Consider the following 17,003-nt stretch of genomic DNA (forward strand, 5'->3'; position numbering starts at 1 on the left):
TGAAACGCTGAAGAGTCAGAACAAGCGCTTCGTAGCAACACAGCGGCTTAGGTCTAATGGAGAGGAATGAATTAAGAGGAAAAAGAAGGTGGGGGAAAGGAGTGGGTTATAAGATAAAAGAAAAACAATGGAGAACAAGAAAACAAAAAAAAAAGAGAAAAAATAAAAAAGAATGGGGGAGGGAAAAAGCGTCAGAAGACAGTGGGGTAGAGGGCCGTGTGCTGTTTAGGATTCTAGCAGCCGCACCACATGAAGACAGCGTAATTCACATTTTCTTATTATGAGAAAGGTTTCCAAAGCTGTATTTAAACAAATGTTTTTAGTCGGAAAACTGGAGTAAAATAAAAAAATTGAAATTATCAGTTTGTGTAATGCGAAAGCGGCATGTAATACTTTATAAAAGTGAGAGGTTACCAATATGAAAATAAGAAGTTACATAGAAATATGGATGTCGGACCGTAGTTTTGGTCGAGCGGGTATATGTAAAGAAAGGAAAACGGAATTTAAGTGGCATCGTTTGAGATAGTTATAAAGGAATTTGAGTTTTCTTTGGTTTCGTTATGATTTTTCATTCTTTTTCTTTCAGCTTTCATTTGCTAATTGTTTTTAGACCTAGTTGAATGTATTCCAGCTAGATATTTATAATGGCTTTATCTGCATAAGTATATACATATCATCCCGAAACATCATAGACTCGGGTTCGCACAGTTTGGGCGGTTCTCAACGCATTCGAGCAGAGCACGATTATATGAAATTATCAAAACCATCAAAGACAAATCTTGGAAGGGTACGGCACGCGCCATAGGTTCATGACCAAACTTTCGAATGTGCATCTACGACGCTCGCATCATTCGCACGACGCATTACCCTAACACGAAACGGCTCCTTTAACTCAGGATCGTGTCTTCGAGTCTCGATTTTCGAAAACGAGTCTCGATGTTCAAAACGTGTCTCGATTTCCAGAACGGTCTCGATCTCTAACGACAGTCTCGATTCCCAAGAAGAGTCTCGATTCAATCTAGGGGGCTTTTAAATCGAGGACTCGATCGACTATCGAGGAGCTTTTGGAAATCGGGAAGTATTGAGTTCAACCCTAGTACGCGTACGTTATTAAAAAAAGCCAAAGCCTATATAAAAGCTACCGCTAAGCCTTTATAATTTATAATTTGAAGAAGATATTGAAATATACACGAAGCGCGCGTTGGAGTTATACACGCCCGAGGAATTCGGAGTCCTCAGACAATACTTAATATCATACAAAGTAAATTAAAGTGTCCATTATTTTGGCCCGCTTTTCACGTAAAATTATGGAGGACTTATTGGATATTTTTTCGTTGTGATTTAATTAAACAAAAATTCCCTGCATATAATTAAATCCAAAATTTCTAAATATACTGTAGGGTCGTTTTATGGCAAGACTGGAGGGCTCCTATTTGCAATTGCCTTAAAAAAAACGGGAATAAAAATGGGAATATGAAAATGTTTTATGATGAAAAGGTGGAACTTTGGGAGTTGGACTCTTTCGATTATTTCGAGCCGTTAATCATTCGAAGTAAAAAATTGCACACTTAACACAGACGCGTGATCTGACGCAATGTAAGGACCTCCGTTTTATTTTTTATTAACTTAGTATACAATTATTTATTTATTTTGTGGCATTAAATTTTTAATAAGAATTCATAGTTGTACAGTATCTTTTTTTTACATAACATGTGCTAATTTAATACTAGTAATTATCTCGCAAATATCAGACTCCTATATTAACAAATCTCGTTTCATATTTCCTACAAACTGTAATTGCTCATATTCAGAATACATATAATATAAAAATGGCAAGCAGTACTTTTTTTAAAATGCTGTAATGATATGTGTTACAGAATGTATCCCAATTCCCAATGAAAGTTTTAGTGGACATCAAAGTTTTTCCATGGCATATATAGTTGGAAATTATTTTTTTTTCATAAGCATGTGTCCTGTCCGTGGAATGTTGTGGTATGGGCCTTGATGACGTCCACCAAACCGAGTTTGTTTGACCGAAAATGAAAAAAAGCCAGTGACGAATTAAGTAGACTAGTTATTCTTCATACGTTTAGCTTTTTCCCTCCTCAATAATTCTCCTTCTCTTTTTCGCTGCTTCTTTGTTTCTTTGTTTTCCCTTTCCTTTTCCCTTCTTCCCTTTCCTCCTTTCCTTTCTTCTTCGTTTTCCCTTGGTTCCCCTTCCTTTTCCCTAATTTCGAATTCCCGTTCCTTTTCCCTTTCTTCCTTTTTCTCTTGTTCACCATTTTTTCTTTCTTTTCTTGTTGTTTAAGGTTCACAATCAAGTCATCTGTAAATTAAGAAAAAACATCCAACTACATTATTGTGTACTTATAATTATTGTTTATACTAATTTTTTTATTTCTTTTTTGGAATGTTTTTGAGGTAATAAGCTTTGTTAATATTATGAATATAATAGACATATTTTACCATCACAAAGTAGTAAGGTCGAGTCATCTCCTTTATCATATTCATTGGGATCGTTTTCCCTGAAAACCACCTGAAATGGGAAAGAAAAAAATGGGCAGCAACAGAGGCAGTATTCCTCTACTATATAAAAAAAGATATAAAATAGATATTAATTGAAAAATAAAATGAAAATATTCAAGAATTAAAACATTCACAGAACCCAGTTCAAAAATTCCCATCAAATTGTACTATTCGACAATATCCACGCCAAGGCATAATACAGACATGCCAGTCCTTCTGCGTGCAAACTAGCAGTTGTGTTTGACACCCACCAGTCCAGGCCAGTCCCTCCGGATGCAATCTCAGCGTTGTGATTGACACCCTCCGGTCCAGGCATGCCTGCAGACATGCCAGTTCCTCCGGGTGCCAACCGTGCTTTGTGCTTGACACCCTCCGGTCCAGGCATGCTGCAGACATGCCTGTCCCTCCGGGTGCCAACCCTGGCATTGTGCCTGACAACCCTCCAGTCCATGCCTGTCCCTCCGGGTGCCAACCCTGTGTTGTGCTTGACACCCTCCGGTCCATGCCTGTCCCTCCGGGTGCCAACCCTGCTTTGTGCTTGACCACCCTCCGGTCCAGGCATGCTGCAGACATGCCTGTCCCTCCGGTGCCAACCCTGCATTGTGCCTGACACCCTCCGGTCCATGCCTGTCCCTCCGGGTGCCAACCCTGTGTTGTGCTTGACACCCTGCGGTCCATGCCTGTCCCTCCGGGTGCCAACCCTGTGTTGTGCTTGACACCCTCCGGTCCATGCCTGTCCCTCCGGGTACAAACCTGGCTTTCCGCTTGACAACCCTCTGGTCCAGGCATTGCTGCAGACATGCCAGTCCCTCAGGGTGCCAAACTTAAGCGGCCATTTTCCAGTCCCAAAGCATGCCCTTAACTTATGCTCACACCTTGAGGTTCAAGCATTCAAAGATGATGCCCTCCTCACCAAGTGTTTAAAAAAGTAAAGAAACTCAACCCTGAAACTGCATAAGTACAAAGCACTTACCTCCTTCTCTTCACTGTCAGGAACATAATGCGGCTGTTGAAAAAGAATAATAACGTAATAAATTTAATATGCCTTTTAAAAGTTTCTAACCAATCTATCAAGTTTGACCTTTAACAAAATTATTTACTGGATTAGTGCTGGCTGAGGTATGAAATTCAAATTCAAGGAGTATTCAGGTACATGTTCATCTATAACTAAGCCATCTAGACAGTGTTTGGACCAACGTTCAATTAATTTCCAGTTTGCTAGAATAATTGTAGGCCGACCAATATGGAAACACATTGAAAAATATGAGATGGCTAGTTCTATTTAAGAACTATGCAAAAAAGTAAATTTTAAATTAATTGTGTTTTTGTAATACTCACATCTACCAATAGTTTACTTTGTTTCTTTTTCCTATGAACATCGCAATAAAATTATTATTATAAAATTACAGCAACAACAAAAACATTAATAATAATGAAATGTATGCTTTATTGTTAGCTGAAAAAAACTAAATGTTCCTACAATCTAGTCTTCACTCAAGAAAACTTGCCCTTCAATATTCCATATTCAAGCCTTCCCAGGCTCTTAATTTTTTGGGGGGAGGGGGGGGGGGGGGGGGAAGAATATAAATGTTTAAAAAAAAAAATACTTACTTCAGTTGGGGTTTGTGTCTAGAATATTGTAATTCCTCCATTGCATTTACAAATCTTTGTGTATATACAAACCCTTCAACAAAAAAGTGACCATTCCATTATTAATGAAGTCAAATATATTTTATAAATATTTATATTATACAAAAAGTGTTAATAATAATCACTGTACCATGCAAACTTACCAGTTTGTATCAACTTTATTTCCATTTCATGTTTATTCAAAGGGAAGCAAAGGATTAACTTCCCTTTTCCTTTCATGGAGAACTTTCTGTAAACTACATTAGGATCCAGATTGAAAAGAAATTCATTTTATAAATCGGTTATGAAACACTAGTTTAATTTCATATAAATGAATGGCCATGGTTTATATACCCAACTTTTTTCCCCCTGCACAATTCCACTGCTATACGTTATAGTAATAATAAAAAGTTGAGTTATACACTGTGAAAACATGAAAAAACGAAAAAAGTACGTTTTTTCATCTTTTCACGGTGTATAATTCAACTTTTTATCATTACTGTTTCATTAGAAACACCGAGGCATCTCACACTAGATTTTAGCTAGTTATCTCGCCTTATATTACAATAGTGAGTGCCAGTAACAGCATTTCAATGCCTGTAAATCACTGTGCATATAGCTATTGAACATTGTTTTTTTATGGAACGTACCATTGCTTTCTCTATTATACTAATAATCAACAAATAATTTTTTCTTACGTTCTTCACTTGCATGGGAGCCTTCCTGTATGAAGACAATTAGCGGAAAGTCGCCTTCCATTTCTTCAGCAGAATTACTGAGTGATCTAGTAGTGATAGTCGTTTGTTACTAAATGTACCGTCCAATAAATTTTATATTCACAAGCATGATAAGAACAAAAACATATATCTGCAACAACATGCTGTGCAAGTTTTTTTGAAATGGCTTCCAAAAATTTGTCTTTGTTAAAATATATTTCATTGATGTCTAAATGGGAAGTTTTGACTGGATGGACATTTTTGTCAGCCCATACGTTCGACAATGTCACCAGTCATATATCATGCTCATATCAAAATAATTGTGCCCTCAGAGCACTATATATAGTACCTTAAGAATTTGTGGAGATCTTCATTCTCCTCCTCAGCAATCAGAAACAACATTGGCCTCTGTAGATGGAAGGCTTGGAGACATGCCTGAACATGAAAATAGCATTATTCATACACTTTGGTGACATACATTATATAACTATGGAGAAAAAAACCTATAACTACCTCATCCAGATCATCCACAGGAAGGATGACAAGCCCACTGACTTCATTCAGTCTATCCAATGCTGAAGCTGGTTGAAGGAAAAAATAAAAAGGGAAGGTGAAAAATATAACAAAGCATTAGTAATAGTAAAGGAAAACAATTAAAAACTATTACTTTCAAAATAGAATTGATATGGTGTACATATATACCTGACTCATTTATATGACTGAATATGCTGCTTTCTTTTATTTCACCAACTGAAGTAACGAAGCAGAATAAAAAAATTAATAAACTGGAATAACAAAATAAAAACTGGTGTTACAAGCTTTTAATTGTAATACCTAAAAAAATAACAGCTGTACTTAAACAGAGTTGGAACATTATGGAGATTATGGAGAATAAGGACTTTGGATGACTATATTTGTAATATTTAGAATTTTGGTTTCAAGATGGCTGCTTCTGTCATACAGCACGTATCAATTTCACTTTTTGCCAAATTTCCTGACTTTCAAGTGAGAGCTAGTCGTTCATCAAACATCTGAATTATCTGTCTTTTACATATTTGTCCACACAGTCACTACTATGCACATGCAAGCTTTTTGCTGCAAAACAAATATTTCAAAGTCCATGGTAAAGCAAAGGATTCTCAATTTCTGTCAACTAACATGGCATGCAGCATATGAACACTGACATAGCGAACCTTAACACATTGTGGCCTATTAAAGCATGAATCATGATCACCCACTTACCAACCAATCCTTCATCACGATCCTGAACAAATTGCACCTGGTTAGGATCTAATCAAAGCAATTCAAAAGATATAAATCAATGAATGGTGACTCTTTCTTTAAGAGAACTGGGTCTTCTATTTAAAAAAAACATATGAAAGGGCTGAATTGAATATGTTATTAAAAACACTGTAAATGTTCAGTTCAGTTCCAGGAAAATCATTCGGATTTCTCACACAAAACTTCCTATGAACAGTACATATTATAGGACCTTTAGGGCTGTTGTTGCAAAAAGTGCTTACAGATGCAGGGTTGTCAATAACATTTTTGGTGGGTGGGTATGAAATTGAAATAGGTGGCTGACACTCACACACAATGGGAACCGAATTGGTTGAACAGGTGGTACAATCTGCTGGTTGCTGGCTTATATTGACATCAATAAGATGAGCATTTTAAACATGTTTAGGTTTCTGCTTCTTGAAGGGTAAAGTTAACTATTGCACAGGTATGTAGCTGGTCTCTACTAAGCTGGTGACCTTCCGATCTAGATATCACTGTTGTTGCTATGTTTAGAATGATATTTTGCTAGTTTTATAGCTGATATTAAATTCCTTTCTTGTAACTGAAGTCTATCAATCCCACAATAACTTGAAATATGCATCTTAAAGTAACCATGGAACTTGTTATTGCACATCTAATGTAACTAAGCCTATACCATTACTTACATGATGGAGATGGCAATTGCGTTGCAGGACTGTTTGCAGCTGCTAATTAAAGGGAAATAAAAATACGAAAAAAATATTATTATAAATATATTCTGCATAGTTGATTAGAAGTCTGTTAGCAAAAACAAAATTGTAACTTTATTTAACTTACGTGAAGTTGATTCATCTAGCCACGGTGAAGATGAACCTGAAAATGGTAGACGAAATATAACATAACATCATTAAAATCAATGATGTACTGTACCAATGTAAATGTTACAAACTTTTTTACTTTTTTGCAAGTTTTTATTTCTTTATTGGCCCTGCAGTGTTGGTAATGTTTATCCTATGACCAGTGATTTGGTCCAAACTGGAAAGCACACAATGAAGAGATAAGAAGATAAAACATACCACCAAGTTCAGGGCTTTCTTCACTACTGTCTGATAAACCTATAAAAAGGATAAAATAAATTAATCCTTGATATGCACTTGTTATCTTAATAACAAATGATTTCAAAAATATATAGCTGGTACAACTAAAAAATTAAGTTCTTAGAGTATTGGAATCACATAACAATGTTATCATTATCTCCATCATCTAATTCTTCAAAATCACTGGCATCTACATTATTACAATACAATAGTTATTAAACTATGAAATCATTATCTTTCTAATGGATTCAAAACAATGTCATGGGGATTGCTAGCTGGTGTTTCCTATATATGTCCCCTCCTAAAAATTCCTAGGCTACCAATTTGAATCTAAAGGAATAACATAACATGAAAAAAAAGTAAAAACAAAAAAACTTTTTTCATCAATATTCATTTATTTATATGGTTATGAATATATATATAGAACCATATCGAATAACGAAAAAAGAGCCCCAGAAAGTTTTTTTTGTTGGAAAACACCTAATACATACATGTTAAATTTTTTTTGGCTGCTAATCCTCTTAGGCCAGGAAAAGACTTTAATGGTGTACCTGCAAAAGAACACAAATGTAGTCTCGTAAACCAAAAATTAAGACAAAAAAGAGAGATACATATATAACTGGTTCATTATAATCTTAATGCTGTCAGTGTATCTCTTTGAAGATAATTGAAGAAACTCACTGATAACACTCTTTGCAGCTGTGGCATGCTTAGTATTCTTAGTACTTTTGCTAACTACAAAGTTGAAATATAGATACATGTAGTATAATAGGCAATTATTTATAAATAACTATTCTACAAGGAATTTTATTTAAAACATTTTAAATAAAATAAAAATACTTACTGATAGTACTCCTATTAGTTTCTTTTTTCGTGTCGTTTTTGGTACTTTTTCCAGCTGCAAAATTGAAAAATAGATAGCACAATTAGCTATAACAAGGGCTCATTTTTTTCTCATTTCTTTCAGAAAGAGGGAGGAAAAAAGCCTTTATATAAAAAATACATATATATATATGTAAAATGAAATATAAAAATGTTGATAAAAAATTTATGTTATTTTGTTTATAGTGTCCTAGTAGAATGTACGAAGTAAATTATAAGTCAATTAGTAGTTAAATAGACAAAAAAGGACAGTGGACTTTAAGGTTTATTAAACATTACTTAGTCTGATATCTATTTAAAAGGTGTAATGACTTCACCCTATAAGCTTGAAAATAAACTTTATTTTTTTATCTGATCTGAGCAAACTTTAATACGTACACGAATTTTTTTGGCTTCCTGACAGCCATGGTGAACCTATGAAAAATGGAGACAAAATCATTAATGTATAAAAAACAAGAATAAAAATGTATATATAAATGAAAGTGGAGGGCAATAAAAATTGAAATATAATGCTTTGGCAAATAAATAAAGACAAGTATGAGTGATCATGGCTTCTTTGCATATAAGACGGTTTTCATCACTACTATACTGTAGAGGAAATTATCACTTGAAATTGAACCTCGTTTTCGTTTCCACAGGAGCCCCACTTCAGTTTCTAACAAAAACAGATAAAAGGTGGAATTCAAGGCACCATATATAACATTAAAGTTATCCCTGTTCATACTCTTTCAACAAATGTAAAATCTTTCGTTATTTTCCTGAAATGATGAACGCGCTAGGTTTTTTTAACCGGATTTCATTATTATGCAAATGTTTAAAAAATTCTAGTTATAACTACAGTAGTTATATATAGTTTCTAGATATATGAAATTGTAAAGTAATTTTAAAATGTAATCCTTCTATGATGGTAGCATACAGTACATCCAAGTAACATCCAAGTACTGAAAGCACAAATGAACTATAAAAGAGCTGTAACCGTGCCCAACGTAAAGAAACCGCTATAACAAACTGAGTGTGACGAATAATTCAGCCTGCTCACCTTTACAACCTACTTCCATTCCTTGTTTTGGAACTGGAATTACAAATTAAAACCTTAACTGATTGCGGTGTTAGATATCAGTGTAACTGATATGTATATCAAAGATATATATGTGGATATCAAAGTCCAAGTTTTTCTTTACATCACACATATTCATAAATATATTGATCATACATTTGCTATTTTTCATGTAAAGGTAAATCCTTGGCGATTTTGTCCCTTTAAACAATTGTAGCAGCTCCTTGGCGTTAGGGAGATATTCTGATAGCCTTGTAAAGATATTCCCGCGCGAGGTTGTTCTGAAAACTCTGATTCTAATGGAAAGGAGAAAATAAGTATTAATATTCACGAAGTTTTTATCAACTAAAAGTAGTTTTGAAAAAGAAGAATTGGATTCACAGTGACTTACTGGTTACGTTCTTTGCTTTGAAGACAAGGGAAAACAGCTCGAAGCTGGTCCATTAACATCTCGGCTGTCCATAATGTGTTGATCCCTATGTACCTGGCTTCGCCGCTCGTCTTCATGTCTTCCCACATAGAACCCCTTGGAGCAGAGACAAATTTCTTTTTTGTTACAACTATCCATTTCATCACCGTTTTTCCAATGGATTTTTTAGGCGGCGAAAAATCCACTGCGTCATCTGAGCTAAAACCGTCCATGCTTGTTGGTGGCTATACGATAGTGAATTAGGCGGTACACTCTGCTTTAATACATTGACACATTCCAGAACTTCCTGTTTATTTTCGTTGGGAGTAGCTTTCATGAAGGAGTTGAGAAAAAAACTTATGACATCCGGGAAACATGATCATCAAATTTCAAATCAAATATTGCAATTGAAAAGCCATCCGTCAGTGACATAGGACACGCCCGAGAAAAAAATATGCATAATATTAGCCAGTGCTTTAATATGTGAAACGAGGAGATGTACTTATCGCTGGACCGATGTATCATTTACAAAACAAAGCAAGATTAAAACCAAAATACCATACACACATACAGAACTAAACTAACAAAATAACCGAAATAAAGGTGATTTCACACCAAGAGAGGGAAGTGTCGAAATACTTCTAACAAATACCCTTTGTTCTAATTGTCTTGCGTCAGACCTCATTACCCCGTGGGAAAGCTGAAAACAGTCTTTTGTAGCTGCAAGTCCTTACAGTAGAGAAACCGCATAATTCTTCAATATGGAAAATATTTGTCCATACTTCAGAAAAACACAAGACAAACATAGAATAAAAATGTGAGTAGATATCCCTTTACTCTGAACCAGTATATCATGATCAGTTTAGTTATAACTGTTTTTAAATAGTCTTATCTTCGGCGATTGACATACATGTGAGCACGGCGTAAGTCCAATAAAAATTATAATTTATTTTAAAACATCTTGGTACAAAGTATCGAATATAATGGTCAATACTATATGTGTTTATTTATTAAAATTATTATTGTTGAACTTCCCCGGAACATTATATTTGAACCAACGAGGGAGACTCTACTAGCTAGAAATTTTGGCAGTGTACTCTGCAGGATAGAGAAATGTGTGATTAAGAGTGAAAGTTTATAGAATATAAAATCACTGAGTTTTTCTTTTAACTTAACTACTATTTTAGGAGTGCGGCTATGGAACATTTAATGTGTTGCGAGGAACGGATTCGTCCTTGTGACGTACCACTGTGCACCTTCCATGGTAACTCAGAGGAAATGGAGGTGCACGCTAAAAATTCTTTGGCCCACCACAACCTCTTGCTGGTCAAAGCGCACGAAGAGTTATTGTACCAAATAAAGTTTAAGGTAATTAGTTTGTAACTTCGTTTGCTATTTTCTTCACACCACTGAGGTTACGGCTTCAACGCGAGTATATTTTCATAATTTAGCACAGGTCGCCCAAGCTCTGTATTTGTAAGATAGTATAAGAGAACGTAAATCGAAAACATAATAAAGAGTCAATGCAATCGTCTATATCATTTTCAATCATTCCTTTTCTATCCGATAGAAGCGAATTGGTCAAGGATTGAGCGAGTTGAATAGACTTTTCAAAATGAACGCTTTCCCCTGCCCTAAATAATTGGCCTCATAATAATTGATATTCAGAATCACCTATAAATACATTTTTCCGGTCTTTCAGTCAGCGGATGCTGGAAAGCGATATGTGCCTAGACCATGTGGTATGTGGTCCACCTGCTGGACCATTGACAACTTGGCTCTGCATATGAGACGCTCTCAATGCGTTTCACTGCGGAGTCCATTATTTGAGAAGATGGGCCAGGTCTGGAGGTTGATGCTCCTCCTAAATTCAAGTTTAGAGGTCCACCTCGAGCTTTTTTCATCCAAGCAACCCGTGGATGTATTATTGACGTAAGTTTTCTCAACAGATACAACCAAGCCAATAAAAAACAGATCAGTAAAGTGCGGTTGATACATGGGTGTAATAAATTATTCCTGGGGTCAATAAAATATGCCATTAACTAATACCATATGAAACAACCAATAAATAAACCTTGTTTCTGACTTTCATTACTCTCTTCAGTTTTTCTGTAGAAAATAATGTCTACGATACCATACGTGACGTCATCGAAGAGGGAGAGGCAATGGGAAGGACAATCGATATAAACAATTTGAAAAGTGTCGACATTCATGTGGCGGTTACGATTGTAAAATACCAGAAAATAAAGGTACTTGGTAAAATGGCATGTAAGCTCCTCCGCAGCCGTCACATAATTTTCGCGCCTATAGCAGCCTGGAAATACGCTTTATAAAAAAAATATTACGAATTATTATTACTATTATTATTATTATAACTATACATAATACATAAGTAATAAGGCGGTAATAAGTTCAAAAGTTAACTAGTATGTATTTATCATATTCTTAGACTGAGAGCAACAAGACGAGTGCTGTAAATAAAAAGTAGGTAAAGTTCAATCAAATCCAGATTCCACCCCCTTCGAACTGCTATCATTTGGAATTCCATGGATAATATGTCTTGTGCTTTATTCACAGGCGAGACAACGAAGCGGACCAGACTGGAACTGAACGTATAGAAGAATTCATCGATTCCTTAGTAAAGGAGGGGAAACTCGATAGAATTTTAAAAGAGGCAGACGCAGTGGCGAGGAAATTGCCAAAAACGTTTGGTAGGGGAGGGAATATTGGGATGGCCAGTCTGAAGGGCCTTAATGTGTCAATAAGGGAGGTGTTTGAAGCACGTATTCAAGCACCAGACACCCTCGCTGACGAAGTTGACGATATTGTCATCAAACGTTTCATGACACATGACAGAACACATCCAGATAATCTGTATAGCTTAGCTAATGATTCAAAAGACACTGGCTTGAACCTCAGATTATATGGAAATAAGAGCTCTTATATTAGTGGTTCTATCATTAAATTAATGAGTGAAAATAATATAACTTTATAGATCTATTTTAAAACAAGTGTAGTGTCAACGTGCGGCATCTAAATTGTTTATTAAGTGAACGCATGGTTTCTCAATTTGCTTATTTCCTATGTATTTTCTATAAAAAAAGCCTGACAAAGCAACATTCTAACACAAATACAACAAAACATCTTTGTACTGTTGAAAATACCGCTTCAAACAGGCATTTTATCATAGTACATCAATTTCTAACTGTTAAAAAGGGTTTTGAGTGTTAACCCAAAACGAGAATTGGGATCAAAACCCATACGAAAGTCTAGTTTTTGGCGCTTTTTGCCATTATTGCTCATTATGGAAAACAATTCCTCTTAACGTACTCCTCATGTCCACTCAGATTCGAGTAATTTTGTAGAGTGTATTTTAAGTTTTTTAAAAATTAAAATGTCCAGGCGCTGTAGGTTATGGAAGTAAGTCTATCCATGCTAAAACGTACCATTAATTCGCGACAGTATTTTTGAGTATTACTTTTTCTTTATTCATCAATTTAAATAAAGATACCATTGTGTTACAATTAATTATTTTCACAGAACATGGCTCGCTTTCTACAAAGTAAAAATATTCATTGAGGGAAAGCTATTCCGTTTTTAACTCTTACATTGTGCATAATTATTGAAGTGAATCACATATCTTAACGAGCTGTATGAAGCGGCCGGACAAAGTAGAAATACTGCCAGTTTAGAAATTGCAAAAACATTAAAGAAATTTAAGCGATAATTATTTCAAGCGTGAGTGGAACAGCTTAATTATCCTCGCAGTATCCTTCAAAACATTTATGTTGCTAGCTGGTATCTATACTTTTTATTCTTGGAAACAAGTACCACTAGAACAGCGACTACGCTTCGCTCATGTGAAACTGCGATATACACTCTATTGAATGTTTACTTATTTATGTAGCCGCAATCAAAACTGCGTGACAGTATTTCTTATTTGTTTCTCGGCGTATTGGTAAAATAAAAAATGATAATTGTTATAAGTCAAACAGAAACAGTTGTAATGAACTTTAAAGATATCGATGAAAATAAATTAACTAGGCATTCATCATCTTTTCCGTTCCACTCTCTCCACATTCTTTCGTTCAAATAACGTTGCAATTCGTCCCGCGAAACTCCCATCCTTTGCTTTTGTTTCAACTTCAGTTGATTCCATTTGGACTCAATCGTTTGGGTGTGGACTCCAGTTGCAGGATCTACAAAATTAAGTGAGTGGTTAACCACTTGGTGGCTTGCCACTTGCAAAGGTAGATGTCTTTCCAATTGTTCGTAGGCCCCCCAGTCGTCGGTGTGTACCACGCTTCCAGGCTTTAAACACCTCTGTAATATGGGCAACAAGCATTCGCGGTTTCGTCGTTCAACCACCTGGTAATAGCCTCTGGCCGGTTGGTATTCAGTGGTTATCACACCAAAGACCCACGAATCCTTTGCGAGACGACCCCTGTTATACTAAAAAAAGAAAAGATATGAATATGATATGGGTTAAGAAATTACTATAATATTAACATTAATATAATATTATTTAAATTAATATTAATATTAATATTAAGAGTTAACATAAAAACAAAAAACACCTAAAGATAAAAATGGAGCGGAGCACTGTGTGATATGGAAATAACATTATTTGAAACATTAGTGAAAAGAATATGGATTGTTATATCTATTTCCGCGACCTGTTAGGCGGAGCGTAAAGTTTGATATAGTTTTTATTCACGAGCGAGTCTAGTAATTTAATAGTTTGTAATATATAAAGGCAATTTACGATTAGCTACTTGAATCTTTTACGCATAAGTACGTGGAAAATACTAAAAACATACCGGAGCCCACCCAAATGCTTTCACTGAATTACGGCTTACCTTTCGCTTGTGGTTGAATTTACTCTCGTCGCACTGAACCACACAGCCTGGTCCACCAAACGGAAGGAATGGGGCGTATTTTTCGATCTCATTGGTACAGACGTCTTGCAGGACTCTAAAAAACTTAGACACCAAGTTCATGCTCAAACCCAAAGCAGTGGCAGTGTGTTTGCGGCTATCGTCTTGCGCCCAGTAAAAAAACATAAGCATGGCATCGCCCAAACATATCTTAGGAAAGAGCGCAAATATGCTGTTTGTTCGGATAGATCTCTTCTTTTGGCACTTATTACATTTCCTGAAAATCACAAACAATCGATGTTCAACAGGGATTCAAAAGTTGTTCTTCATGCAGCAGTATAATTGGTAGAATGTGGCGGGCCAGAATGACAAAAAAATGTGACTAAATTTACAAGGCTAAAAGAATAGTAACTGACGTTTCGGACGTTAGTCCTTCGTCGGAGTCAATGATTGACTCCGAAACGTCAGTTCCTATTTTCACTACGGTGTATAACTTATCAATCTACGATAACTGTTAAAAAAATATAAACTAATCTTTACGATGAAATAAACTTTTTTATAACATGCGTATAATATGCGTAATGATGAAGTAAACTTTATATAATGCTTTGAAAGGAAAGTACCATAAAACATTTGCAAGGCATTCAATACTTCGATACTTACCACACGTATCCGTCTATGTGTCTGTCCGTTCTTCTGATCATGGACATATTATTATTGCAATCTCCACAAAAAAGGGGATTGGCAATTAAAGATCTTCTCTGAAGCCATGAAATTATTTCGCTGTTCGTTTTTCGTTTAAGACTGGTGAAATATTGAATGTTCATTTTGTCGAGTTATGTGTCCACTGAAGCAGTATTATAAAGTGATCTTCAGTAGTTCGCATGGAAACCTTTAAAACTTATACTGAACGGCGCAGTCCAATGATAAGGCGACATAATTTGTTGCTAGGGAACGTATCAACACAAGCATAATACTGATGCGTATCAGAAAAAAAGCTGTGTATCTATCCGAAAAAATATGACACATACGATTTCAAAATGAATCTGAAATGTGAAAAAAACCCAGTTGGAGTTGAACTTTAAACAGCAAAAGCAAAACATTAAAAAAATATAGGTAATGATAAAATGGCATGGCGTTTGGCCGGTCATTGTTTCTCAACTAATAGAGCTTGCGAAAGTTACTTCGAAGTCTTTGTTTACGAAACATATTGCATGGCCAGTCTTGGTATGATTGATTGGGAATCTAGTGAATGTCTTTCTTTTTGCAACAATAGAAAGCAACGCCTCGTGCTTGAGAGTTGGTTTACAAAGTTTGAGCTGAATCCACTCAACCGCTCAATTAAACTACCCACGCCATATAATAGGCTATTAAACAAAGCTGAAATGACGCCAATTAAGTTAGCGACGCGAATCATCTCTTAACTTCACCTATTGTTCTTTTGTTTATTGTGGCAGTATAAATAAGACCCATATCTGACTTTTTTCTCCACTTGACTCTGAAGATGACTTCCGCACAGGTTGTCGAAACGTCAGTCACATCAAACAGTCCTTCTAAGGATTACATCCACCCGGATGATCATAACATAAATATTATCTCTTCGAGAAATATTGTTACTTCGAAAAATATCCATTCACCTGGGTTCAGACCATTCATTGTAATACTTTAATTCTGCTAATCACTCTGAGCTTAATGCTATTGTTTTTGGTCTTTGCTTAACCCACGGCAGCAACCATCATCGCAAAACAAAAGAAATGCGTGTTATTCATTCACTTGGCACCGTTAATCCCCACGGGATGAACGAACGCTTCGCCTACATTTAAGTTTTTTTTGTTTTGTTTTTTCTTTTCTTTTTCCTTTTTTTCTCACCTATTGTTGCTTTCTATCCTTTTGTTTTCTTTCTTTTTGTTTTATGGCTTGTTTTTCTTCTTATTGGTTTGTTTTCTCTATCCTCTACTATGTAAACATCTCTCGCACTCTTACTTTCTATTGACTCCGACGAAGGACTAACGTCCGAAACGTCAGTTTCTATTTTCACTACGGTGTTCAACTTATAATTCTACGATAACTTGTACGAAAAATAAACTGCACTAGATATTGTCCACAACAAGTCTGTTTATCGTTGTTACACTTTGTTCCACTAGTCCAGCATACAAAATTCATTTTTTTCCCTTCTCTTTTTGCCGTCACTGCCACATTTATAGTTTTCATTTCACACATTCAGGATCATTACTATTTGTTTCTTAAATCAAACTAGAGGAATTTCCGGAATACTTCCTCGATTTCCAAAAAGCCTCCTCGATCGTCGATCGTCCCTCGATTAAAGCCCCCTCGATTGAATCGAGACTCATTCTTGGGAATCGAGACATGTCGTTAGAGATCGAGACATGTCGTTAGAGATCGAGACTCGTTCATGGAAATCGAGACACGTTTTGAAAATCGAGACTCGTTTTGAAAATCGAGACTCGAAGACCAGTATCCTTGAGAGATCCCGGATCTCTCAAGGATACTGGTCTTCGAGTCTCGATTTTCAAAACGAGTCTCGATTTT

General features: G+C 35.6%; 3 protein-coding genes across 3 annotated transcripts in view; 1 reads left to right on the forward strand and 2 right to left on the reverse strand.

Annotated features, from left to right (window-relative positions):
* The window catches only part of LOC148906100 (uncharacterized), a 12,228-nt gene extending 2,232 nt beyond the window's left edge, over nt 1-9,996 (reverse strand). The window contains exons 1-20 of the mRNA XM_089039390.1: nt 9,559-9,996; nt 9,324-9,463; nt 9,150-9,182; nt 8,489-8,524; nt 8,073-8,126; nt 7,720-7,779; nt 7,208-7,246; nt 6,969-7,004; nt 6,818-6,859; nt 6,114-6,161; nt 5,574-5,621; nt 5,385-5,452; nt 5,221-5,306; nt 4,854-4,939; nt 4,320-4,412; nt 4,138-4,210; nt 3,865-3,895; nt 3,500-3,532; nt 2,467-2,536; nt 2,280-2,326 (exon numbers count right to left, since the gene is read on the reverse strand). Coding sequence (XP_088895516.1) covers nt 2,280-2,326; nt 2,467-2,536; nt 3,500-3,532; nt 3,865-3,895; nt 4,138-4,210; nt 4,320-4,412; nt 4,854-4,939; nt 5,221-5,306; nt 5,385-5,452; nt 5,574-5,621; nt 6,114-6,161; nt 6,818-6,859; nt 6,969-7,004; nt 7,208-7,246; nt 7,720-7,779; nt 8,073-8,126; nt 8,489-8,524; nt 9,150-9,182; nt 9,324-9,463; nt 9,559-9,809 — 1,374 coding nt within the window. The 5' untranslated portion in view covers nt 9,810-9,996. The remainder of the gene's footprint in view (nt 1-2,279; nt 2,327-2,466; nt 2,537-3,499; nt 3,533-3,864; nt 3,896-4,137; nt 4,211-4,319; nt 4,413-4,853; nt 4,940-5,220; nt 5,307-5,384; nt 5,453-5,573; nt 5,622-6,113; nt 6,162-6,817; nt 6,860-6,968; nt 7,005-7,207; nt 7,247-7,719; nt 7,780-8,072; nt 8,127-8,488; nt 8,525-9,149; nt 9,183-9,323; nt 9,464-9,558) is intronic.
* Nucleotides 9,997-10,121: 125 nt separating this feature from the next.
* Nucleotides 10,122-13,061, forward strand: LOC148906101 (uncharacterized). Its single transcript, XM_089038833.1, has 6 exons — nt 10,122-10,393; nt 10,764-10,944; nt 11,279-11,508; nt 11,681-11,825; nt 12,026-12,060; nt 12,154-13,061. Exons 1-6 carry the CDS (start codon nt 10,338-10,340, stop codon nt 12,569-12,571), a joined length of 1,065 nt encoding a protein of 354 aa, XP_088894959.1. The 5' UTR covers nt 10,122-10,337; the 3' UTR covers nt 12,572-13,061.
* Nucleotides 13,062-13,093: 32 nt separating this feature from the next.
* LOC148906102 (male abnormal protein mab-31-like) lies at nt 13,094-16,834 on the reverse strand. The gene is made up of 3 exons (XM_089038834.1): nt 15,117-16,834; nt 14,436-14,730; nt 13,094-14,028 (listed from the first exon to the last, which is right to left on the reverse strand). The coding sequence occupies exons 1-3, from the start codon at nt 15,278-15,280 to the stop codon at nt 13,564-13,566; spliced, it is 924 nt and encodes a 307-aa protein (XP_088894960.1). The 5' UTR covers nt 15,281-16,834; the 3' UTR covers nt 13,094-13,563.
* Between the last annotated feature and the right edge of the window lie 169 nt (nt 16,835-17,003).

The sequence above is a fragment of the Actinia tenebrosa genome, unplaced genomic scaffold, assembly GCF_029948245.1.
Source record: "Actinia tenebrosa isolate PJP-AT-01 unplaced genomic scaffold, QUT_ActTen_1.0 PGA_scaffold6__47_contigs__length_16458017, whole genome shotgun sequence".
NCBI classification, from domain to species: Eukaryota; Metazoa; Cnidaria; class Anthozoa; order Actiniaria; family Actiniidae; genus Actinia; species Actinia tenebrosa.

Excerpts from the sequence above, each read along its gene's own strand:
- LOC148906101 (XM_089038833.1), top strand. The coding sequence starts at position 10,338 with ATGGAAAATATTTGTCCATACTTCAGAAAAACACAAGACAAACATAGA. Across the intron at positions 10,394-10,763 it reads GACAAACATAGAATAAAAAT|GAGTGCGGCTATGGAACATT; the intron begins GTGAGTAGATAT and ends CTACTATTTTAG. Across the intron at positions 11,509-11,680 it reads CCCGTGGATGTATTATTGAC|TTTTTCTGTAGAAAATAATG; the intron begins GTAAGTTTTCTC and ends TACTCTCTTCAG.
- LOC148906102 (XM_089038834.1), bottom strand. The coding sequence starts at position 15,280 with ATGAACATTCAATATTTCACCAGTCTTAAACGAAAAACGAACAGCGAA. Across the intron at positions 14,731-15,116 it reads CACATAGACGGATACGTGTG|GAAATGTAATAAGTGCCAAA; the intron begins GTAAGTATCGAA and ends TGTGATTTTCAG. Across the intron at positions 14,029-14,435 it reads AATTCAACCACAAGCGAAAG|TATAACAGGGGTCGTCTCGC; the intron begins GTAAGCCGTAAT and ends TTCTTTTTTTAG.